Below are 25,981 nucleotides of genomic sequence, written 5' to 3' on the forward strand. Positions count from 1 at the left end.
CTATGGATACACGTTTTGAAAACTGAATATAAAGTAGCTCTTCTCTAATATATGTTAGCAAGCGTAGTGTCTATGTAAAAAAGATGTGAATTCTTAATAAATATTTCTACATTTCTGTTATATCTTAGCCAGAATCCATTGTTTCCCCACATCAGAGGAAGCCTTTGCTCTTTGAGATGTTAATTTTTTATTTGTCTTTTTTTTTAGTGGTTGTCTATATATACATATATATATCTATCTAGTCACAGAAATGACTCTTTTATGAGACCTGAGTTGACATATGTATAATCATTTTCTAGTGAAGATCATGAAAGAGGAATTTGTTTTCTACATTTAATAGAGTTGTGGATTTAGGAAACAAAAACTTTAGGACACCTGTACAGTTGTATCACATTTTACTTTTCAAGTTTGCTTGACAGGGTCAGTGCTGCTTGCCCATTTAATAAAGCTGGACAGCATCCAAGTCAGCATCTCATCGGTCTTCGGAAAGCTGTCTACCGAACTCTAAGAGCCAACTTCCAAGCAGCAAGGCTAGCTACCCTATATATGCTGAAAAAATATCCTTTTCTGTTTATAAATGAAACTAGGCAATGTTTCTGGAGTCCTGAATGTAGATATTATGGTTGTATCCTGTGAAAGTTTACTGTAAAGTGAGATTGCCTATTTTGAAGCTAATTTCCATCATCACTTCTATGTTAAAACTGGAAATGCATTCCTGGGGGAATGACAATAACAGACAGGAAGAAAGTTCTGTTCTTGTGTGGCTGCTTTTTAAACAAGGAAAAAACTTGAAGTCTCTTCCTTTACTCATCCAAAGAATGAAGTCAAAAGAGCTTGGCTTTGCTAGGTCTGAGATTTTAAACAAATTTCTCAACATGGCAGATTTGCATCATGGCATGTTAATAAACTGGCAACTGGAAATCCTTCCCTTTTCAAAAAAACAGGTTCTAGGAGCAGAATGGCAAAGTTCAAACACTGGCTGTGTATCAGTTACTTCCTAAGTGACTTTAAGCAACTTTTTTAACCTCTCTATACCTTGCTTTAGTCGTGTTTAAAATGGCAATAATAACATCATCTTCCTTATTGGATTTTTGTTAGGATCAAATGAGTTAATGCATGTAAAGTGATCAGACATCATCTAGCATACAGTAAGCACCCAAAGACTGCATGACAATAAGTCTGTCACTTAAATTTATTAAAATAGGAAATTAGTTCTATTAGCCAGAAAATGCATATAAGAGCTTTATTTTAGTAAAGACATATAGATAAGTTAAATCCTGACTAAACAGAAGGCAAAAAGACAACTTTGCCACTTCAGAATGCTGGGTATTGTAGCACTGATAAATATAATACTTAAAGTTTACAGGGTGCTTTATGTTCTATCATATCCTTATACAAACCTTTATAGCTAGATTTTCTTGTCTCCATTTTATGAGAAAACTAAAATAGAGGTTAGGCGACTTGTGCAGTATCATACAACTACTAACGGATGAAGTTGTGTCTTGATTGTAGGACTTATGACCTGAAACCATTTTTGTCTCTCTCTCTCTATATATATGTGGAAATTTCACATATATATGAAATGGAGAGAAAGCATTTTAATTTTTATTAAGAACTTTTCCATTTTATTCCCCATTGCCTAAATGCCGGTCTGCTATAGGTCAACCATTCTTCCAGGTGCTAGGCAAACTGAGTAAAAATATGTACTACCTACTTCTAAAGACTTTTGAATGTGATCAATAGAGAAATCAGTATTCATAATATAATATAAGTGCCATGGGTGCCTTCCAACATAGCAGGACAACATACTCGGTTTATGGGGTCAGAGAATGCTTTCAGGGAGGTGACATCTAAGTTGAGCTTCAGAGAATGAATAGAAGTTGGCCATGAGGATAAGAGTCTGCATTCCAGATAGAAGGAAGCAAAGACATATGGAAAGAAATAGAGATATGACAGTGTGGCATGTGAACTGTTGGTCATTCAGTGAATATTTATTGAGCACAGACTGCCAGGCAATATGCTAATCACTAGACATACAGTGGTAAACATAATAGACATGACGCCTGCCTTATGGAGCTTGTAGTTCAGTGTAGGGTAGGGAGTGAGAGGGTTAGCCTATCAAAGACTACAGACTGTATGAGTTCTTTGTGCCAGTCATTTTTCTAGAAACTGGGGACCTAGCAGTGAACAAGATAGACAAGATCCTTATTCTCGTGGAGCTTACCTTCTAGTAGATGAAATAATCAATAAAATATGAGCTTGGTACAGTGGCTCATGCCAGTAACCCCAGCACTTTCAGAGGCTGAGGTAGGAGGATTGCTTGAGCCCAGGAGTTTGAGACCAGCCTGGGCAATATAGTGAGACCTTGTCTCTTAAAAAAAAAAAAAATTCTTTTAAATTAGCTGCATGGTGGCACACACCCGCAGTCCCAGCTACTTCGGAGGCTGAGACAGCAGGATTCCTTGAGCCCAAAAGGTCAAGGCTGCAGCGAGCTGTGTTTCAGCCACTGCATTCCAGCCTGGGCAACAGAGTGAGAGCCTGTCTCAAATAAACTAAAATAAAATAATAAATGGACAGGTGGGATTCTTCAGATAAAATAGTTACTATGAAGAAAAAAAAACGGGAATAGGATAGAGAGTGATTGGTGGGGTGCTGCTTTTTATTAGATGGTAAGAGAAGGCCTCTCTGAGGAGCTGGCATTTAAACTGAGGTTTGCATGCTGAGAAAGATCTGGGGGAAGAGTATGCCAGTTAGATAGACCAGTGAGTAGAAAGATCTTGTGGCAGGAATGAATTTAGCATGATTGGAGTGTAGAAAGAAGACCATCATGAGTTGAGCACAGTAAGTTGGAGGTTAGAGTATGAAATGAAACTCAGAGGTAGCCAGGGGCCAGATCATATTCTCCATATAAAAAACCTTAATAAATTTAACTAAAAAAGAATCCACTAATCATTTTGAGAAGACCAGTAAGATATGTAAACCCTTATTTGCCTGATCAAAGTAAGGAGCAGAAATATACAAGATTAGTAATGAGAACACAGTGATAACCATTGATATAGAAGACATTAAAATAACTGTAAGGGGATAGTATATGCAGCCGCACAGCAGCAACTTTGAACATGTAGGGGGAAATGGTTCTTTTTGTTTCTTTTGAGACAGTGTCTCACTCTGTCACCCAGACTGCAGTGTGGTGGCATGATCATGGCTCACTGTAGTCTCATTCTCATGCGATCCTCCTGCCTTAGCCTCCCGAGTAGCTGGAACCAAGGCACACACTACCACACCTGGCTAATTTTTTTGCATTTTGTAGAGACAGGGTTTCACCATTTTGCCCAGGTTGGTCTTGAACACCTGGGCTCAAGGGATCCCACATTGCTGGGATTGTTATAGGCATGAGCCACTGAGCCCAGCCTCATTTCTTATCAAAATAAAAATCTGCAAAATTGACCTAGGAAGAATTTTAAAACTTGAAGAGATTGGACATAGGATAAAGAATACTCAATTTTAAAAAGAAAACACCTGGTTTATATGTAGACAATGGAAAATATGAAACTATTTTTAAAAAACAATGATAGAGTTCTTAGTGCTCTAATGTGGATCTCCAAGTTATATTAAGTGTAAAAAAATCACAAAGTGCACAGATTGGTATTTATTGTATCCTTCAATTTGTGCATAAAAGGGACTGTGTGTTTATACAGGGATAAATATGTATGTATGTATTTGTGTACATGCATGCATATATACCTACATATCTCCAGATACACATGTATATTTGAATTTGCTCTTATGTATGTATGCATAAAAAATCTTGGAAGGTACTGGTAAAAGGAATTGCCTTTGCATTTGGATAGTGGAACTACATGGCTAAGGAATAGAGGTGGAAAGTGATTTTTGCTGTATCCCTTAATACCTCATGAATTTTGAATCCTGTGAATATATTACCTATTCAAAAACAAAGTGAATTTAAAATTTTTTAACTACCAGATCCAGATGGTTTTATAGTTTAAAAAAAATTTCAGACTATAGAAAAGGTTAGAAAGTTTCCCTAGATCATTTTATTTATGAAAATACTGTAATCTCAATACCAAAACGTGTTGTATTACAAAGAATATAGACCCGTCTCATAAATGGAGAAACAAAATGTTTAAATGGAATATTTATAAATTTAATATTGGATTATATCAAAAGATTATTATAATATGACCAAATAGGAATATGCTAGAAATGCAAAGATGGTTCCCGATCAATAATTATTTAGAAAAATAATTAAAGGAAAAAATCACTATTGATTTTGATGTGTCTGTAAGGATGAGGGCAGAGGAAACCTAACAGTAGTCTATGTCAAACAAGCTAGATAGAACAGGCCTGGTGCCACTTATATCAGTCTGTGTATTTCAGATAACGTTCAACTAATAATGTCCTGCAGTACACAGACTGAGAGGAAAAGAATATTTACTATAGCATAGTGAGGGCCCTGAACCATGACATAGTAAAGTGCACAATACAGCTACAAATGGTAGGTGTCAAAAATAACGGAGCCAAGCACAGTGACTCACACCTGTAATCCCGGCACTTTGGGAGGCTGAGGCGGGCAGATCACTTGAGGCCAGGAGTTTGAGACCAGCCTGGACAACATGGCAAAACATCATCTCTAGAAAAGAATACAAAAATCAGCTGGGTGTGGTGGCGCATGCCTGTAATCCCAGCTACTCGAGAGGCTGAGACATGAGAATTGCTTGAACCTGAAAGGCGGAGGTTGCAGTGAGCTGGGTTGGTGCCACTGCACTCCAACCTGGGAGACAAAGCAACACTCCGTCTCAAAAAAATAAATAACGTATCACTTTAACCCTTTTGAAGACTTGAACTGTTAATTTTTTAGACATTAAAAATTGTGTCCACAAGTATCCAAGATATCTGAGGTATTATGTTAATATGTTAGATATTTAACATTAATTTTTGTTTAAAAACTGCTGTAAATCTCCTCATCCAAAAGTTCAGAAAAAAGATTAGTAAATGTGATATAGGACAATTTCACTGTATCTTTTATGCTTTCATGAAAAGGCTTTGTTGATTGCCTTAACCTAATTTAACCTACCCCCTGAACTCTGAGAGTGACAATGTAACCAACTATATCTGTGTGGTGCCTTTTAAAGAGCTGGGCCTTGGACTTAGTGAAGAGCAGATTTCAGAAGAGGAAGCACATAACTTTACAGATGGCTTCAGCCTGCCTGCATTGAAGGTAATCCATTTGTGGAAGGGAAGGGCTGAAGAAAAAATAGATGCACTTGGATTGTGTCTATGCTTTTTGAATGTAAATAGTGCGTTTGTTCCACTCATTGTTTGCTGCCTACCATCATCATAAATGCACGGGTGATGTTTGTAACTCTGTCTTTAAGAGCCAAGAGCATAATAAAGATTGGAAGAGGAGATCCTTAGATTTTGACGTCCAAATACTTAAAATGCTTGAAGAAATGCCTTAAATTACAGTTTGGAGATAAGTGAATTTACTTTAATTGGAGGCCAATGTGAGTGATTTTATAACTAGCCATTTGTTTCAACAAACATGGATAATGTGTTATCTCCAAAATTCTTAAGATTTTTTTTCATACATCAAAAGCCACATGAAAGGATACATTTAGCTACATAGAAATTAAACTTTTGGGCTGGCCTGGTGGCTCATGCCTGTAATCCCAGCACTTTGGGAGGCCAAGGTGGGCGGATCACCTGTCACCTGAGGTCAGGAGTTCGAGACCAGCCTGACCTACATGGTGAAACCCCATCTCTACTAAAAATACAAAAATTAGCTGGGTGCAGTGTCACATGCCTATGGGAGGCTGGGGCAGGAGAACCCGGGAGGCGGAGTTTGCAGTGAGCTGAGACCATGCCATTGCACTCCAGCCTGGGTGACAATAGCAAAACTCCATCTCAAAAAAAATGTAAACTTTTGACTTCAAATAATGCATACTTTAAATGCAAACAAGCTCAAGAAAAATTACAATGATTTATAACAAAGAGTTTTAATTTTTCTTTTTATGCAGAGCACTCTAAAGTGTCTGAGACCTATAGAAGATAAGTCGGGTGCACGAACTGACAGTTCACAAAAAAAGAAACACAGGCTAGTCCCAGTGAGGTTGTATTTTACAACGAATCGATCACAGCTGGTTATAGATTTCTTTGTTCCTTCTTCACTCCCGCTGCTTCATTTGACTAGCCTAAAAAGAAAAAACAAGAAAAGAAGAAATACAAATGGCCAATAAATATAAAATTTTTCATTTTAGTAATGAAAGAACACAAATAAAAATAATAAGCCAACCATTTTGCCAAGGATCTTGAAAGTTGGTAATTTCATTATCACTGAAGATTCAGGGAGACCTCACACACCAATGGTGAAAGTATAAACTGGTTCACTTTAGCAGTGAATACCAATCTTCAAACACATGTATGAAGCAAAATAGCTTTATTCTAGCAGTTTTAATTTGCCCTTACAGATTTATCTCAGAAAGTAACCAAAGATATACCCAAAGTATGTTCATGACATTAGTGTAGCAGCCAACATTGGAAACAAATTTTTTTTGTTCTTCTTTTTCTTTTAATTATTATTATTATTATTTTTTTTTTTTTTGAGACAGGGTCTCATTCTGTCACCCAGGCTTGAGTACAGTGTGGCTCAATTACAGCTCACTGCAGCCTCAACCTCCCCAGGCTCAGGTGATCCTCCTATCTCAGCCTCCCGAGTAGCTGGGACTACAGTTACATGCCTCCACACCCGGCTAATTTTTGTATTTTTTGTAGAGACAGGGTTTTGCCATGTTGCCCAGGCTGGTCTCAAACTCCTGAGCTCAAACTGTTTGCCCACATCAGCCTCCCAAAGTGTTGGGATAACAGGCATGAGCCACCACGCCCAGCCTACAGTAGTATTTTTAAGACATTGATCCAAATGTCTTAAGTTCCTATTAAGTATTTAGTAAGCTCTCCTTAGATGTTTCTTTGTTTTTAGTTTTTAAAACTTCCCTTGATACCATGAAAATTAGTGCAAGTATTGTTGTTAGCATTTATCAAGATCCATTTTGTTTTGAGACTGTATTGACTTCCATATCTTTTATATTTTCTAAATCAACATAAATGTTCTAATTATCTTGTTTGTTTTCTTTCTTTCCTATTACGTAACATTTGCTTTGACTTACTCCTACTCCCCTTCTAACCCATCTCAATAAATGGCACCACAAAAAACCTGGACATCATCTTTCTTGTCCCTCTTTTTGCCCACTCACATCCAGTCTGTTAGCAGATTGTTATGTCACTTCTACCTTGAAAATGTATTTTAAACCCATCCACTTTTTTCCATATCCACCCCCGCCCCCCCACCATCCTAGTCCCAGCCACCATCATTTCATACTTAGGCTGCTGCAGTACTTTCCTCAGTTATCTAAAGTTATTTGTTTCAGAATGCAACTTGACATGTAAAGAGCCTTTTAAATGATTTATCCTTTGAATTTGTAATTCCCCTTCTACAAACTGCAGGAAATTATTTTAAACATAGTCAAACTTTATATACCAAGCTGCTTATTCACTTTGTGTTTATAATAGTGCACAATGGAACACTGCCTGAAAGTTCAAAAATAGAGGAATGGCTGTGTGAGTCATGCCAGAGCCACATGGTGGACCATTGTGTAGCAGCTACAGCTTGCTTGTGAAAATTCTGTTAAAACTTGGAGAAACATCTGTTGCCAGTGAAACAATCAGGATAAATAAGTGTATATGCAATATGGCCACAACCTTGTTTAAAAAAAAAAAAAATGAGAAAATACCAAGATATATATAGCTACTCTTTGGGGTGGTGGGACTATAGGTACTTTCACACCCTTTCAAATTTAATATCCTAACCTTGCTTTATTCTTTAAGGAAAATAAAGATTTTTTTCAAAGTACGATTTAAGAGAGTCTTAATGTGGAAAATTGAGCAGACCTGGGTTTATATTTTAGCCCTGACTGACTAGCCATTTGCCTTTGAATAAGTTATTCTTTGAACTTATGTCACCTGTGTAAAGAAGTTACCATCCCTGCCTTATAAGGTGTTAGATTAAATGAGAAGACATATTAAATACCTAGAACAGGGCTTGACATATAATGGGTACCCCCAAATGGTAATAGCTGTTATTCTTTAAGAAGGACTTGGAGAAAGAATTATAGTATTTCATTTCCTTTTAAATTACTTTTTGTTAACTCATCAAGATGCCTTGGAGATTTATTTCTTTATGCTGTTGATGTACTGTTTTTAAAAGCTTATTAAATCCTGAATTGTACTCTAGCTTAAGCATAGGCAGCAAAGAGAAATTGTGGACCCTGTGGAGTCAGATTTTCCAGGTTTCACTCTAGCTCCGTTATTTGACTACTGTGTGGTCCTGAGCAAATCATTGTTTCTGTATTTATTAAAATGGGATCATTGCAATGCTTGCCTCCAAAGGATTAGATGTTTGTCAGTTCAGTGCCTGGTGTAGAGTAAGCAATTAATAAATGTTAGCTGATTTTTAAAATTCTGTCTGATATGACCTGCTCTGAAATGTGAGACTTGTTCTTTGTTGCTGTATCCCCATCCTACCTTCCAACAATGGTGATTATAGCTAGATTCTTTTTGCTCACTCACAGTGTTTTACAAATCAAACTATAATAGTATTTTTATATTTCTTTTATTTTTACATATAACTAACCTGTAACCAAACTCAATAATTGTGTTACAGTTACCACATTTATCAGGCTCTGAAAGGAGCCTTATCTTGAGGAGCTCTATAGACTTTGCAAACTGTTGAAAACTCCTGTAATGTTCAAAAACTGTGTATTGCCCCCTTCTGTAGTTACCACCATATCATTATTCAGATAAGAAATTTAAAAATAGATTTTGTAAGTTAAATTTTTAAAAGTGTGTTGTCCCCTCTAAAGAAAATACATTTTTGATTTATTTTTTATTGTTCACGTATCTTCCCCTCAGGAAAGTTTAGTGATAGCAAGTATTGCACCTTTAGAAAGAAAGGCGACTTCCGAATTGTAGCCTGAGGAGACATAAATAAAATACAGGTTGAATATTTCTTATCCAGGCCTGGCACGGTGGCTCACGCCTGTAATCCCAGCACTCTGGGAGGCCAAGGCGGGCAGATCAACTGAGGTTGGGAGTTCGCAACCAGCCTGACCAACATGGAGATACCCCATCTCTACTAAAAATACAAAAAATTAGCCGGGTGTGGTGGTGCATGCCTGTAATCCCAGCCACTTGGGAGGCTGAGGCAGGAGAATCGCTTGAACCCAGGAGGCGGAGGTTGTGGTGAGCCGAGATCCTGCCATTGCACTCCAGCCTGGGCAACAAGAGTGAAACTCTGTCTCAAAATAAATAAATAAATAAATAAATAAATTTATTATAAAAAATACTTGAGACTAGAAGTGTTTTGGATTTTGGATTTTTTCAGATTTTGGAATATTTGCATTACACATTGATGTTGAGCATCCCTAATCCAAAAATTTGAAATTTGAAATGTTCCAGTGAGCATTTCCTTTGACTGCTATGTTGGTGCTCAAAAAGTTTCAAATTTTAGAGCATTTGGGAATTCATTTCAAATTTTTGGATTAGGGGTACTCAATCAGTCCCTAGAACAGAGTCCTTATCCCTCTCTTTTCCTTTAAGTTTTTAACTAGTTTTTTAAATTTATAAAGTCGTCTATTTCCTGTTCTAGAAAAATAAATGCACACATTGTGAAATGCTTTAAATCAAAACTTTCTGTTTACCTATCGGCTATGGTTATCTCCTTATCCAGAGGAGCTTTCCTTATCCAAAGAACAAACAGGAAAAAAGAAATACATATTTCTGAGTTCTGGTTTAAGTGGATAATGTGACAGTGATTGGATGATAAATTAGTCTTTAGAGACAAGGTCTTGCTCAGTCATGCAGCTGGTGTGCAGTGGTGCAATCATGGCTCACTGTAACCCTGAACTCCTGGGCTCAAGCAATACTCCCACCTTAGCCTCCCAAGTAGCTGGGACAACAGTTATGTGCCACCATGCCAGACTAATTTTTAAGAAAATATTTTGTAGAGGCAGGGGTCTCACTGTGTTTCCCAGGCTGGTCTGCCAACTACTGGCCTCAAGTAATCCTCCCACCTGAGCCTCCCAAAGTGCTGGGATTACAGGTGGGAGCCACTGCGCCTGGCCTTTAGTCTTTTAAAAAGCCGCAGTAAACTGTATCAACTTGATTCTTGCAGTTAGCTTGACCCAACATGCTTGAATCATCCTTGTTAACTCTTTTTCTCTCAATACCAATCAGTCAAGAGATTGTGTTAGTTCTACTTTCACAATGTATCCAGAGTCCATCTGCTGCTCACCTTCCACCACTAACCACCGTGGTCTCATTAATGCTTACCTGGAATAGTGCAGTAACTTCCTTACTGGTTTCTCTACTTCTACTCTCATTTTCCTATAATCTCTCAACTCAGCAGCCAGTATGGGCCTGTTAATGCATAAATCAGATTATGTCACGCTTCTGCTCAGAACCCTTCAGTGGCTCCCCATTGCTTACCTGGCCCCAGCCGTACTGAGCTTCTTGCTGTTCCATAGATCTGCCCTGTGTGCTCCCACAACAGTACTTTGCATTTGACTTCCTGCTCCCTAGAACTCTCTTCCTTGATGATTATCTCATGGCTCACTTCCTTCAGGTGACACTTTTAGACACCTCCCCAGCCAACCCCTTCTCCTCTCTCCTTCCCGCTTTCTGTCTCTCTCCCCCTCTTTCATATGTGTACACACACATACACACACACACACACACTTACCATTCTCCTTCTTTGCTGTATTTTTCCCATCAAGCAAGAAACACTATCTTTCTTTTCCTTCCACGACAATCATTACTGCAAAAGGGAAATAGTATCTTTTACTTGTAAATTATTATCTGTGCCCCTCTACTTGAATATAAGCTGTATCGGAGTGGGGACTCTTCATTTTTGCTCACTGCTGTTTATCTGCACCTAGAACAGTGCCTGGCACATCGTGGGTGCTCAAGAAATCATTTCTGACTGAACGAACAGAAGAATTAAAATCATTGTAATCATAAAATTTAACAGTTGAATAAGAAGATTTGCAAGTATGCTTGCAAGTCAAGAATCCCTAGATATCACATCTGTAGCAACTAGGAAATTAGGCCTTGCTCACTTTAAAAAAAAAATAAGTTAATGGTAAAATAGATTTACATGAAATTATCTTAATTCATTATTGGCATAATTTTAAAATTCATTTAATAAAGCCATCTAAATAATGTCTATTTTCATGGTTGTGAATAATTGGAATCTAAATTACCCAAAGTGGTTTCATCCTCTTTCTATTGCCTGCTACCTCTTGTTTCATACTACATTGTTTCCTCGTGCATTTGTTTCGGAGATATTGTCCTCATCTTGAATAGTACTATATCTGGAGAAATATTTTGCTGCCAGGATTCAGGTTGTATCTCAGGAATGGGCCTATGAACATATTCAGACTGCATTTAAAAAAAAAAGAAGAAGAATGGGATTTATCCTGGCAACATACTGAGACCCCATCTCTAAAACTTAAATATTAGCTGAGTATGGTGGTACATGCCTGTGTTTCCAGCTACTCAGGAGGCTGAAGTGGGAGGATCACTTGAGCCCAGAAGTTTGAGGTTGCAGTAAGCTATGATAGTGCCATTGCACTCTAGCCTGGGCAACAGAGCAAGACTCTATCGCAAAAATTAATTAATTAAAATAATGGGTTTTGCAATTTCTCATGTCAGACATTCCTGGACTATTTAATTGATTTTTTTTTTTTTTGGATGGAGTCTTGCTGTGTCACCCAGGCTGGAGTGCAGTGGCACCATCTCAGCTCACTGTAACGTCTGCCTCCCAAGTTCAAATGATTTTCCTGCCTCAGCCTCCCAAGTAGCTGAGACTACAAGCACACACCACCGTGTCTGGCTAAATTTTGTATTTTTAGTAGAGACGAGGTTTCACCATGTTGGCCAGGCTGATCTCAAACTCCTGACCTCAAGTGATCCATCCACCTTCACCTCCCAAAGTGCCGAGATTACCGACGTGAGCCACTGCGCCTAGCCCTGGACTGATTTTTATGTTAATTTCTTAGCTAATTCATAGGGCAAGGTAATAGTCTTATTTTGAAACCCAAGCTTTTGATCCATGTGACTCATTTCTTTGGAGAAATATATATATATATATTTGGAGAAATATAAATATATAAATATATATATGTATGTGTGTATATATATATATATCCACTAGTCGTACTGTCTTCTTTTCTCCTATGTGAAATTTTTTTTTAAATAATGAGTGAAGATTCACTTTTACTAAAGTATCTCATTCCATCAACACTTCCCATCTAGGGCAGAACTGTAGTAAATTATATATTGATGTTACCTGCTGTATTGGAATCAGAGGTTCCCACATACATAATTTGAAATCATATTCTTGGCTAATCTTAAGGTAGTTTAAGCTCAGCTATATTTATTATTTAGGATAAAGTGCAAAATTTAAACCAGAAGTTAAGATAAACAAATTTATCATTTGTTTTGAACACTGACCAATATTTGTTATTGATCTAGTCCTTTTTTCTTTTTTCTTTAGGTTTTGTTCCAACTCTGGGTGGCACAGAGTTCAGAGTTCTTCAGACGGTTAGCCCTATTACTTTCTACAACCAATTCACCTCCTGGGCCCTTACTTACTCCAGCACTTCTGCCTCATTGTATCTTATCTGATGTGACTCAAGGTCTACCTCATGCTCATTCTGCCTGTTTGGAAGAGCTTAAGCGCAGCTATGAGTTCTATAGATACTTTGAAACTCAGCACCAGTCAGTACCGCAGTGTTTATCCAAAACTCAACAGAAGTCAAGAGAACTGAATAATGTTCACACAGCAGTGCGTAGCTTGCAGCTCCATCTGAAAGCATTACTGAATGAGTAAGTTTAGAAATTATACCAAGAAAGATCTCGGTGATTAGCAAGCTTCATTCATGTACCATTGTGGTTGTTGGCTTGTGTCCTACCTAGAAAAAAGAAACAAAATTGAGGCATGAGCATGAAGGGTGATTTATAGCTACAAATATAGCCAAAAAAAAAAAAAAAATTGTAAGTACTATAACTTGAGGGAGTTATTATTTATAGTTTTTACTTTTCCCTAGTTCAACAGAAAACTTGGAAAGGTAGGCTAAAAGCAGCTGTTGTTCATTCTCTTTGTGAGCTGAAATGGAGATGGTTATAAAGAATGAGTTTCTTTTAACTCTCTTAAGGTAGTGCTCTTAAACTGGAACCCGCAGTCCAATAGAAATATCTACCAGTACTGGAACAGTATATATGTTATATATAGTAGAAGAGTAACATATTGCTATTTTTCTAAATAAATTACAGCAGATCTGGAAATTTTTTTGTATCACAGGACAAGCTTTGTGGTCCCAGTCGAAAAGCAAAATGTAGAGTCTAGAGTTTATATTTGTTCATTTCCTACCTTCCATGAAATTGTTGGTACTCTACCTTAATTCCTAAATTTTTATGTCCCACTTTGGTATACCTTTATCAGCTGAAAATACTATTTTCACATATTTGTACATGGAAGTTTTCAAGTTTAAAAATTGAATCAAGGCATTTAATTGAATACAGTCATTTCCAGTGAAATTTTTCTCTAACAGTTAAATATTCATCGTGTAGGACTGGATCAAATGAATGGTTGGGTTCATGTTGTGTTGGTAATCAGGAAGGTCCTAGGAATTTAAAGAGCTGACAAGATTGTAGTTCATGTACTTGACCCTGGGACACAAGGCAAGAAGTGGAATGGGGAAGGCAGTATTTAATTATGTAAATAAGAATGGGTCAAAAGGACTTGACATATCAGCAAAATCAAAAGGCTAGTTTCACTGGAATTAGGGAGGATAAGAGATATAAGTATAGGAACTTAAAGTCAGAAAGACATTTTGAGAAGCTAAATTTTTACCCATCAGTTCAAGGCCTGAGATGGGCTTGATATAAGGCTTGATAATAAGGCTGATATAAAGATTATGGCATAGGAAAAATGAAGACACTATGAACTCAGGGTATTCCAGTGATCTATATCTGCTGTTCTAAGAAAGCAGGTAAATGCTAACGAGGCTCTTTGCCCTGCCCCCTACAGGGAACTGGGCGATAAGGCCATCTCCACTTGAGTGGGTGGCAAAGGTTGGATTGTCCTCAAAGGAAAATAAGATTTCAGTGGACAGATTGTAGGCAAAGCCAGAGCCTCTGAAGAAATAAGTTTTGGCAATAGAATCAGAAATAATACGGCGCATATTAGAATGCATTTGAGTGAAGGAAGATGGCTCAGGGAAGAAAGAGTGCTACACAAGGTAGACATGAACACAAAAAAGAGGAGCTTTGTACCATAAGCAGGAATTGTGGATTATGCATGGGAAGTTTTTGTCCTGTTTTAAAGTGGAATATTCTATACATGCTAATGTCTCTCACCTTTCTAAGTATTTTCACTAGAAAGTACACCAGTCACAAACCATCATATCCAATTTGCTCTGTAGTGCTGCTACATACAACTTTTTAAATTGTTAACTAAATAATTGTTTTGTGTTTCATATTTTAGAATGCTCTTTTTGTGTTTCACTCCTCTCCCCCTTGTGTTCTTTGCTGTTCCCACTCTCAGTGCCTTGGTATGGAACCATATTGTCTCTTCCCTACACTAGGGCATTAATCTCTAACTGTTCTCCCCACCTCCAGGGTGTGTATGGCTAGATTAATGTTACTGAGGCATGTATTTGCTTTCTCACTTCACTGAAAATCTTGACTGGTTTCAGAGTCATAGCAGCTCAAACTAAAGTCCTTACAAAACATACTATAGAAGGGTTTGTCATAACCTGACTACAGTCTGTTTCTATCTTTATTTCTCATTCCTTTCAGTCCAGCCAAACTTTATAAATGCCTTTTCCCATGGTCCTTCTATAGGTTGGTGCAAAAGTAATTGCAATTTTTGCCATTAAAAGTAAGGGCAGGCCAGGCGAGGTGGCTCACGCCTGTAATCCCAGCACTTTGGGATATGATGGTTTGTGACTGGTGTACTTTCTAGTGAAAATACTTAGAAAGGTGAGAGACATTAGCATGTACAGAATATTCCACTTTAAAGGCCTAGGATCACAAGGTCAGGAGATCAAGACCGTCCTGGCTAACATGGTGAAACCCCGTCTCTACTAAAAATACAAAAAAATTAGCTGGGCGTGGTGGTGGGCACCTGTAGTTCCAGCTAGCCTGTAGTCCCAGCTACTCGGGAGGCTGAGGCAGGAGAATGGTGTGAACCCAGGAGGCGGAGCTTTCAGTGAGCCGAGATCACACCACTGCACTCCAGCCTGGGCGACAGAGTGAGACTATCTCAAAAAAAAAAAGTAATGGCAAAAACCTGAATTACTTTTGTACCAACCTAACAGAACAAGCTTCCGGCCAGGCGCAATGGCTAACGCCTGTAATCCTGATACTTTGGGAGGCCAAGTAGAGCAGATCGCTGGAGCCCAGGAGCTGAGACCAGCCTGAGCAACATGGGAAACCCTTATCTCTACAAAAAAATACAAAAATTAGCCAGTCATGGTGGTACATGCCTGTAGTCCCAGCTACTTGGGAGGCTGAGGTGGGAGGATCACCTGACCCCTGGAGGTTGAGGTTGCAGTGAGCTGAAATCACACCACTGCACTCTAGCCTGGGTGACAGAGTGAGACCCTGTCTCAAAAAAAAAATAAAAAATAAAAAGAACAACCTTCCTCACCTTTTGTATATGGGCCCAAATTTTATCCATCCTTCAATGCTGCCTCAAAAATATCTCTTCCTTAGTTGTTCCCATCTGTCCTCACAGTTGGTAGTAATTTTCCCTTCTTCTGATTTCTCATAACACTGTCTCTCTGTGGTATTATCCTTTTGTGCCTGTATTCAGCCCAGTTTTACATCTTACTAGCTTTGTGACTCTAGGCAAGTTTCCCCAACTCTCTGGGCCTAATTCCTTATTATCTGTAAAATGGAAATAAAATGATAGTTCTAATTATTTATGATATTGTAGTCTTTTTCTTTTCTGAAAAAGGAAGCAACTACAGAAAACTTTTATTTATTTATTCAAAGTAACCAGTGCTATTGATGCAAAAAAGAAAAACCCAGCAACTCTTCCAACACTGCTTTCAAAATGAGCATATAAAACTTGATTTTCATTAGAATGTAGTTATTTTGTCCCACTAGTAAATAAAAAACCAAGACGCTCCCCCACACCCCTTCTTTTTTTTTTTTTTTTTTTTTTTTTTTTTGAGATGGAGTCTGTCACTCTGTTGCCCAGGCTGGAGTGCAGTGGCGTGATCTCGCCTCACTGCAACCTCTGCCTCCCAGATTCAAGCGATTCCTCTGCCTTGGCCTCCTGAGTAGCTGGGATCACAGGCACTTGCCACCATGCCCAGCTAATTTTTCTATTTTTGTAGAGACGGAGTTTCACCATATTGGCCAGGCTGATCTCGAACTCCTGACCTCAGGTGATCCACCCACCTTGGCCTCCCAAAGTGCTGGGATTACAGGTGTGAGCCACCGCACCTGACTGCAAATTTCATATATATGTGTGTATGTAACAAGAATGCCAAGTTAGTCTTTCTTCATAAAAAGCAATTACAATTTGAGGACACTTCATATTTGCCTTTTGTGCCAGCACCAAGTCTGCCTCATCTGAATCCTTCCACTTCATGAGCAACATCAATTCTTCACTGCCGTCTGTGGCACCAGTTATTCTTTCAGGACCAAGACCTCTGGCAAATCCTCTTGGTTTGTCAGCAGCATCTCTTTTCTTCTTTGACTTGCTGTCATCAGATTCACTGTCAGATAAATATTTTCTTTTTGTACCATCTTTTTCTTCACCAGCTTTTTGAGAATTAAGAAATGCTTCAATTAACTCTGGACAATTTAAATTTTTCTTCAGGTTCCAAAGTATTGTCAGCATCTGTAAATCCCTTCAGGAAATATTCCACTTTCCCATTCCCTACATGTCTATCTAGTACATTTTCCACCATAAATTCTTCAGGCTCTGCCTCTTCAACTTTTTTACTTTTCCATTCTGTTTCTTTCCCATGTTTTGCAATGTGGTTTTGTTGGAGGCCATTTTTTATTGCAGACCTGAAGAGCTATTATTCACTGCCTCCAAGCTGCTCCACGTCGTGGGTCTGTGGTGTCTCCAGTCTTGTGTGTCACCAGCTCGAGCCACATCCAAGTGGGGAGGGAGCCAGGGAGCTGTTGTTGGCAGGGGAAGTGGGGGTGGGGTGGGGTAGGGAGGGGCAGTGGATATTGTATTTTACTTACATATATGTGTAATTATCACTTGTTATTTCTTATAAATAGCAGATGAGTTTAATTTTTCTTTTTAGCCCATAAAATGCCTAGTATGTATGCAAGAAATATTTGTTGAATAAATATTTAATACTCTTTATATGCTTTTTAAAAAATTGTGGCAAAGTATACATAACAAAATTTATCATTTAATCATTTTAAAATGTACAGTTCAGTGGCATTAAGTGTATACACATTGTTGTGTAGCCATTACCACTGTCCAACTCCAGAACTTTTTTCATCTTATAAGCCTTTTTTCTTTTTTTTCTTTTAATTGAGATGGGATTTCACTCTGTCCCCCAGGCTGAAGTGCAGTGGCGCTATCGCAGCTCACTGCAACCTCTACCTCCCAGGCTCAAGCAGTCCTCCCACCTCAGCCTTAGGCACATGCTACCGTGCCCAGCTAATTTTTTGTGTTTTTGGTGAAAATGGGGTTTCACCATGTTGCCTAAGCTGGTTTTGAACCCCTGAGCTCAAGCCATTCACCTGCCTTGGCCTCCCAAAGTGCTGGGATTTAAGCTTATTTTAAAATAAGCCTCGTAAATTTTAAGTTTTTCATTTCATATTATAGAAATCTGTTTCTGTTTTTCTTTATGACTCAGGGTAATAATTCTTGAAGATGAACTCGAAAAGCTTGTTTGTACTAAAGAAACACAAGAACTAGTGTCAGAGGCTTATCCCATCCTAGAACAGAAATTAAAGTTGATTCAGCCCCACGTTCAAGCAAGCAACAATTGCTGGGAAGAGGCCATTTCTCAGGTCGACAAACTGCTACGAAGAAATACAGATAAAAAAGGTACCTGTGAGAGATTTCTTTGCCATATGCTTATCAGACATGCTTATTCCACTCTGGTAGGATTTTATTAGGTGGACTTCTTGTCTTTATGATGAAACTAGCTTCAAAATGTCTTAGTTTACTTTTCTTAATGTTGAATTTATATGTACAAAGTGACACTGAATACAATTCTTGGCTCTCATTTTGTAAATTAAAAATGAATACGATTTGAAAGTTCAGTGAATCAGATCTCTTTTTTAAAAAAACTGAAATGACAGAATAAATTTTAAAAGTATTTTTCTATTATTAGAACTTCCAGAAACTCTTTTTCAGTTAGGATAATAAAAGAATGAGTTTGATAGTCTGTGGCTAGGAACTTGAGTTTTTCTTTTAAGATAAAATACTTACTTCAGTCATTCAAAAATAATATACAAATGATATAATTAGTGGCACTGCATATTTAGTACTAAGATCTAAAGACATTGTGTCATTATTTAATAATATGTCAGATTGCTTTGTGATACTAGGTAAAAAAATATATATATAGTGTTGAGATTTTTCCACCTAGCTGCTTTTATGTGACTCCGATTTTATGCTTGTTTTTACTTCACTGGTTTCATTTTTCAATGTTTGGCATATCAATTTTTGAAAACTGTGCTGCAAATCAGTACCATATTTATCTCTTGGATCTTTATTATGAGGTTACTCAGACTTAGGCGTAGAATTTGCATTGTTGCTAAAGATAATTAATGCTTTACCATCCTGTTATTTTTGTGTTTACAGCTAGATTTGTAATAATTTCCTTAATGTCTTAAACAAGCTTGAACAAATCCTTAGATAGTAAAAGTATTCACTTTCTCCAAAGGAAATATTAACATGCTAATTACTGATACATTACCCATAGGTTTTCTTAATATCTCAAATGTAAACTGTGAATAATTTTTTCTCCAAAGGATAAATCTACCAAGAAGCTCTGATATATGCAAATACTTATGCATATTAAACTTTCTGATATGACATCTAGAGCTTTTGTGTGCATTTTCTACAAATAGAAACACTCAGAAGACCTTTGGTTGTTAAAAGATGCATCCTGGCCAGGCACGGTGACGGGAGTAGCTGTTACTCAGTTTCTCAGGAGGCTGAGGCAGGAGGATTGCTTAAGCCCAAGAGTTTGAGGCTGCAGTGAGCTATGATCACGCCACTGCTGCACTCCAGCCTGGGCGACAGAGCAAGACACTGTCTCTCAAAAAAAAAAAAAAAAAAGGCCAGGCCCAGTGGCTCATGCCTGTAATCCCAGCACTTTGGGAGGCCGAGGTGGGTAGATCATGAGGTCAGGAGATCGAGACCATCCTGGCTAACACAATGAAACCCTGTCTCTACTAAAAATACAAAAAATTAGCCGGGCGTGGTGGCGGGTGCCTGTAGTCGCAGCTACTTGGGAGGCTGAGGTAGAAGAATGGCGTGAACCCAGGAGGTAGAGCTTGCAGTGAGCTGAGATCGTACCACTGCACTCCAGCCTGGGTGACAGAGCAAGACTCCGTCTCAAAAAAAAAAAAAAAAAAGAAAAGAAAGATGCATCCCATTCACCCCTCCTTTAGCACACTATGAGATGTTGAATCTTAGTCTATCACTTATCCACTATTGTTAACCATTACTGTGAAAACTTTCTCCACCTCATTGGGTAGGTAATTAAGTCATTTTCTAATTATTTTCTGTATGTGTGGCTTTTGCTTATAGATAATAATGATATGGATTAAGACACAAATAGTTCACAAACTTTTTTCACTAAAAAATTCACAGTGGCCATGACTACACAGGTTTAAATTAAAAAATGTTCATTTGAATATTTTAAGAAGCAGGTACTTTAGTTAGCCATATCTTTTTTAAAAAAGGTCTTATTTTGAAATCATTTCAAACTTACAGAAAAGTTGCAATAGTTGAAAGTCTCCTTCATCAATATTCCCTAGTTGTTGACATTCTGTCACAATTGCCTTATCTTTCTATGTAGTATCTGTATGTCTGTATAATTCTTTTGATGGTGGTGTTACTCTGAGCCATTTGAGAGTAAGTTGTAGACTTGAAGCCCCATTACCCCTAAATACTTCTGTATGCATTTTTGTAAAACAGGAACATTCTCCTGTGTACCCACAGTATACCATCAAAATCAGAAAATGAACACCAACCATAATATTGTCATTTTATCCCAGAACCCATTCAGATTTCCCTGATTGTCCCAATATTTTTTATATGTCTAGACCTAGATTGTGCATGGTGTTCAGTTGTCATGCTCTTTATTCTCCTTTTCCTTAAAGTCTTTCGTGATATTTTGTAAAGAAATACTCTGAGGTTTTATAAATGTGCTTTCTTCATCAAAATTTTAACCACTATGAATGCATATACCTTATGACCCAGTAGTATCATTCCTACATATTTAACCAAGAAATATAAAAACTTAATGTTCACACAAAAGCCTATACATAAATATTTTGTTTATAAACTGAAACTAGAAGCAGCTAGGCTTTGAGATGTGACTAAGCTGTTACATCCATCCATACAGTGAAATACTACTTGGCAACAAAAAAAAATGAACTACCAATGCATACAACACGATGAATGAGTCTCTGATACATTATGCCAAGTGAAAGATGTCACATTCAAACCACTACATACTATGTCATTCCACTTATGAGGTACTCTTAAGTTGGCAAAGGAACAGAAAACAGATCAGTAGTTGCAAGGAATTGGAGATGGAGGGAGGAATGGCTTGTAAAACCTTTTAATAGAGAATGGCATTTAGAAACCAAGATTAGAGTACTTGGCTTTGGCAGCACATGTATTGAAATTAGAATGATACAGAGAAAATTAACATGTCCTTTGTGTAAGGATGTACAAATTCATGAATCATTCCATATTTTATATGGAATTCATATAAATATGTATGTACACACATATACATATATACACATATGTATCTACATATATATTGTGGTAAGCTCAGGAAATCATTGAGAATAGGTTATAACTTTGGCATTACTCGAGGATTGCCATAGAAAAGAATCTCCAGTTAATAAAGTTTCCCATTGTTAAAAATATCACAGGCCAGGTGCGGTGGCTCATGCGTATAATCTCAGCACTTTGGGAGGCCAAGGAGGGAGGATCGCTTGAGCCCAGTAGTTTGAGACCAGCTTGGGCAACATGGCAAAACCCCGTCTCTACCAAAAAAAATTACTTGGGAGGCTGAAGTGGAAAGATTGTTTGAGCCCAGGAGGAAGAGGCTACAGTGAGCCATGATTGCACAACTGCACTCCAGCCTTGGTGACACAGTGAGACCCTGTCTCAAAAATATATTCGTGTGCACATGTGTATGTGTGTGTGTCACATTATTTTAAAATGCTTCACATTTATTACCTCTAGGGCCTTGTTATTCAGAGTGGTCCCCAGACTAGCATATAAGCATCACATGAGAGCTTGTTACAAATGCACCCCTGACTTTAAATCTGCCTGTATTTTAATAAGATGTGGTAATTTGTATCCACGTTAAAGTGTGAGAAATTTGAGAAGCATTGCTCTGGGATAAGGGTCTGCAATTTTTTTCCTCTAAAGATTTTCTGCCTTGCAGGCCATATGGTGTCTGTTACAACTACTTTACTCTGCTGTTGTAATGTGAAAGCACCCATAGACTATACTTAAATGAGTGTGGCTGTGTTCTAGGAAAAATTTATTTACAAGAACAGGCAGTGGGGCAGATTTCGCAAGCCCCTGCTTTCAGACAGTAGAATCGAGGGATAAGGTCTTCAGGGAGCTTTTTTCACTTTATAGCCTTCTGTGCTGTTTGTAAAAGCTATTACTGCAAGCATGTAATTAAAAATCTGGTGGGTTTTTAAAATTGTTTTAGGCTTTTTGTGTTTGTTTGTTTTTGAGACAGAGTCTCACTGTCTTGCGCAGGCTGGTGTGTGGAGTGCATTGGCGCTATTTCAGCTCACTGCAAGCTCTGCATTCCGGGTTCAAATGATCCTCCTGCCTCAGCCTCTCGAATAGCTGGAACTACAGCCATGGACCACCACGCCCAGCTAGTTTTTCTGTTTTTTGGTAAAGATGGGTTTTCGTCATGTTGGCCAGGCTAGTCTCCAACTCCTAACCTCAAGTGATCAGCCCATATCAGCCTCCCAAAGTGCTCGATTACAGGCTTGAGCCACCACATCCGGCCTCTTGCTAGATTTTTGTTAAATGAATTGCATGCTGGAGCTAGCTCTCCAAAGATTGTTAAATATTCAGAAATTTGTGAGTCATTTTAACATCATTGGTAGCTTAAAATTGGTCACAGTGGGTGCATTTACACCATGGGAACTGGAAATCAGGAAGTGCTGCAAATTGGGTGTTTTGTTTTGTTTAGAGCTGGATTGCCAGCACACTGTTTAATGTACCTGTTTATTGCTATCAATAGTAGTCTTATGGATTTATTTGTTTTTTTTTCTTTTCATTCAGAGAACTCAATATATGGTGTCAGCATTGATGTAATGAAATCTGTGTTCTGCTAATTAGGCAATAATGGCAGTTTTTGAGCATGTAATCTGTAGCAGGCACTTTTCATGTATTCTTTTTTAATCTTACAAGATAGTACTATTATTTTCACCACTGTTCTACAGATAACTGTAATTTTTTTTTTTTTTTTTTTTTTTTTTTTTGAGACAGAGTCTCACTCTGTCACCTAGGCTGGAGTGCAGTGGTGCTATTTCGCCTCACTGCAACCTCCGCCTCCCGGGTTCAAGCAATTCTCCTGCCTCAGCCTCCCAAATAACTGGGACTACAGGCACACGCCGCCATACCCAGCTAATTTTTGTATTTTTATTAGAGACGGGGTTTCACCATATTAGCCAGGCTGGTCTCGAACTCTTGACCTCGTGATCCACCCGCCTTAGCCTCCCAAAGTGCTGGAATTACAGGTGTGAGCCACTGCACGTGGCCTTTTATTTTATTTTATTTTATTTTTTGAGACAGAGTCTTGCTCTGTTGCCCAGGCTGGAGTGTAATAATGCAATCTCGGCTCACTGCAACTTCTACCTCCCGGGTTCAAGTGATTCTTCTGCCTCAGCCTCCTGAGTAGCTGGGATTTCAGGAACATACCACCATGCCTGGCTGATTTTTCTGTTTTTAGTAGAGGTGGGGTTTCACCATATTGGTCAGGCTGGTCTTGAACTCCTGACCTCATGATCCTCCTGCCTTGGCCTCCCAAAGTGCTAGGATTACAGGTGTGAGCCACTGTGCCCGGCCAGTTAACTATAATTTAAACTAGAAAGCAGCAAAAGCGGGGATGTAACCCAGGTGTGACTAACTCTACAGCTCTTAGCCACTGTGCTATTCTGTCTCTCATTAGTGCTTCCTATTAATTTATTCATCGTTCTGCCATCTTGCCTACGAACTAACCAGTCATTTTTTGTAACATTTCCCAAATACTTCTTTATTTTAACCATTTAACTATTGTTACTTTTGAAAAGTAAAAATCAACAAATTTAAACCATACTTCTTTTTTTTTTGTTAAAACATTGATATTAAACTTTACATATTACAAAAAATAAAATATAGTAAGACTTTTTGTTTGTTTACCACAATGGTATTTGTGCTGTTTTTTTCTACACTATAATTCAATCTTTCATTAGGAGGTAAGGAAATAGGCAGTCATACACTGCTGATTTTAGTGTAAACCATACTTCTTTTTTTTAAGTAGAAAGGTAGTGATTAATGGTAGCCAGCTGGATATGAGACTAAGTAACCCTGTCATTAAATACCAAACACAAATTTTAAAAATTAATCAAAGTTAAACTCACTTGGGTGATCTTTAAAAGATATTTTCTTGTGAATTCATTTCCAATTCCAACCTCTGAGAGTTAAAATAGCCTCAGGGTAAGATTGAAGTTTGTATTTTGCAAAGAAGAGTGATGGTCTGTCTTAAGACTGTTCCTATGATATGAACGATAATATTTTGTTCAACAAGTACTTATAGAGTACCTGGTTTGTACCAGATACTGTGGTGAGGCGAAGAGAGAAGGGCAGGTCCTCTTCTCTAAGAGTTTAAAGATTTAAAGTTAAGTTGTAAATCTACTAATTTATTGTTTTTCATTTTAATGTCTTTATTTTTTTACAAATAAAAAGTTATTAGAACAAGTTGGACTATGAAATTGACAAAGTATTAGTACCAAGGATTTTTTTGGTTGGAGGAGACAGGATCTAGCTGTGTTGCCCAGGCTGGAGTGCAGTGGTGTGGTCACTGCTCACTGTAGCCTTGACCTCCCCAGCTCAAGCGATCCTCCCACCTCAGCCTCCCAAGTAGCTGGGACTACAGGTGTGCACCACCATGCCCAGCTGATTTTTATTTTAGTTTTTGTAGCGACAGAGTCTTACTTTGTTTCCAGGCTGGTGTTGAACTCCTGGGCTCAAGCGATCCTCCCGCCTCAGCCTCCCAGAGTGCTGGGATGACAGGCATGAGCCACCACACCTGGCCCCAAGGATGTTTTTAATTAGATGTTCACTCATTTCTGTGTGGTCTGTTTCTTATCTTTATTCCCATCTACTCCCGTTTTTTAAAGGCAAGCCTGAAATAGCGTGTGAAAACCCACATTGTACAGTAGTACCTTTGAAGCAGCCTACTCTACACATTGCAGACAAAGATCCAATCCCAGAGGAGCAGGTAAGGGTGAAAATTACTGTTCTTTCCCTTGTTGGATTTCTGTTTCTAATGAGCTTCAAAATTACAACATAATATATTGAATTTATATCAAATCATTAGTTCTTAGTGCTTAACTCTGAATTCATTGAATCCGCCAGCAGACTTTTTTTTGGTTGTTATTTATATCTAATTGTCCATATCTGAGTGGCTTTCAAAAGTGATTGAACACATTGAAAATTAGTACATTGGCAAAGCTACCTTTTGGGATGCTGGAATTGTTTTTATCTTGATCTGAGTAGCTGTTACTGGTATGTGTGCATATGTAAAAATCCTGTGCACTTGACTGCATGTACTATGATATATCTCACTTTTAAAAACAATTTTTTAATGATTGCATTGGATATTGTCAAAGATTACTTTTGTTCATTCTAAGGAAAACCTCTTTTCCTTAGGTCATATTATCTATTCAGTATTTTTTTTTCCGTGTATATTGCATAACAAGTTACTATTCAGTATTCTTAATTGCAAATGGAAACCAACCCTAGTTAGTTTAACAGACAGATACTTTATTTAAACTTTTAGGTAGCTTACAGAATATTTCAGAGAGCCAGATAAGCAGGCTTGAATGAGGCTGGGGTAAACAGCCAAATCACTCAAAAGAATTGTTGCAATGGAGATATCATTGCTAAGTTAATGGGTGGAGACATTGCCCCTTGCTTCGTCAATGCTGAATAGTAAAAATTACCTCCAGAAGTGCTACCTCAAGAAACATATCTGCAACATCCTGCCAGAATGGATTTTTCAAAGCGCTTGCTTATTTTTTATTTGAGACCGAGTCTCACTCTGTGGCCCAGGCTGGAGTGCAGGGGCACGATCTCGGCTCACTGCAACCTCTCTTGCCCAGGTTCAAGCGATTCTCCTGCCTCAGCCTCCTGAGTAGCTGGGATTACAGGTGCCTGCCACCGTGCCCAGCTAATTTTTGTAGTTTTTAGTGGAGACAGGGTTTCACCATCTTGGCCAGGCTGGTCTTGAACTCCTGACCTTGTGATCCGCCTGCCTCGGCCTCCCAAAGTGCTGGGATTATAGGCATGAGCCACCGCGCCTGGCTGGTGCCTGCTTCTTTTATCACAAACTTCTAAGTCCGATCTGATGCAGGTACGTCGATTAGA

General features: G+C 38.2%; 1 protein-coding gene, 1 long non-coding RNA gene, 1 other non-coding gene and 1 pseudogene across 20 annotated transcripts in view; 2 read left to right on the forward strand and 2 right to left on the reverse strand.

Moving 5' to 3' along the window:
* Positions 1-25,981, forward strand: part of VEZT (vezatin, adherens junctions transmembrane protein) — an 81,674-nt gene that overhangs the window by 50,021 nt on the left and 5,672 nt on the right. For 9 of the 18 annotated variants that reach the window (XM_009248103.4, XM_024256023.3, XM_054526237.2 and 6 more), the window contains 5 exons: positions 408-557; positions 5,092-5,239; positions 12,629-12,960; positions 17,976-18,169; positions 24,733-24,833. In XM_009248103.4, the coding sequence (XP_009246378.3) occupies positions 408-557; positions 5,092-5,239; positions 12,629-12,960; positions 17,976-18,169; positions 24,733-24,833 (925 nt within the window). 18 annotated transcript variants of the gene reach the window in all.
* On the reverse strand, positions 6,000-11,537 carry LOC129049195 (uncharacterized). Its single transcript, XR_008512052.1, has 4 exons — positions 11,334-11,537; positions 10,814-10,888; positions 10,405-10,491; positions 6,000-6,212 (listed from the first exon to the last, which is right to left on the reverse strand). It is a non-coding gene; the product is annotated as an uncharacterized LOC129049195 (long non-coding RNA).
* Positions 16,604-17,119, reverse strand: LOC112135766 (chromobox protein homolog 3-like; annotated as a pseudogene).
* Positions 20,960-21,064, forward strand: LOC112135930 (U6 spliceosomal RNA). Its single transcript, XR_002917156.1, has one exon. It is a non-coding gene; the product is annotated as a U6 spliceosomal RNA (small nuclear RNA).

The sequence above is a fragment of the Pongo abelii genome, chromosome 10 (assembly GCF_028885655.2).
Source record: "Pongo abelii isolate AG06213 chromosome 10, NHGRI_mPonAbe1-v2.0_pri, whole genome shotgun sequence".
Classification (NCBI taxonomy): domain Eukaryota; kingdom Metazoa; phylum Chordata; class Mammalia; order Primates; family Hominidae; genus Pongo; species Pongo abelii.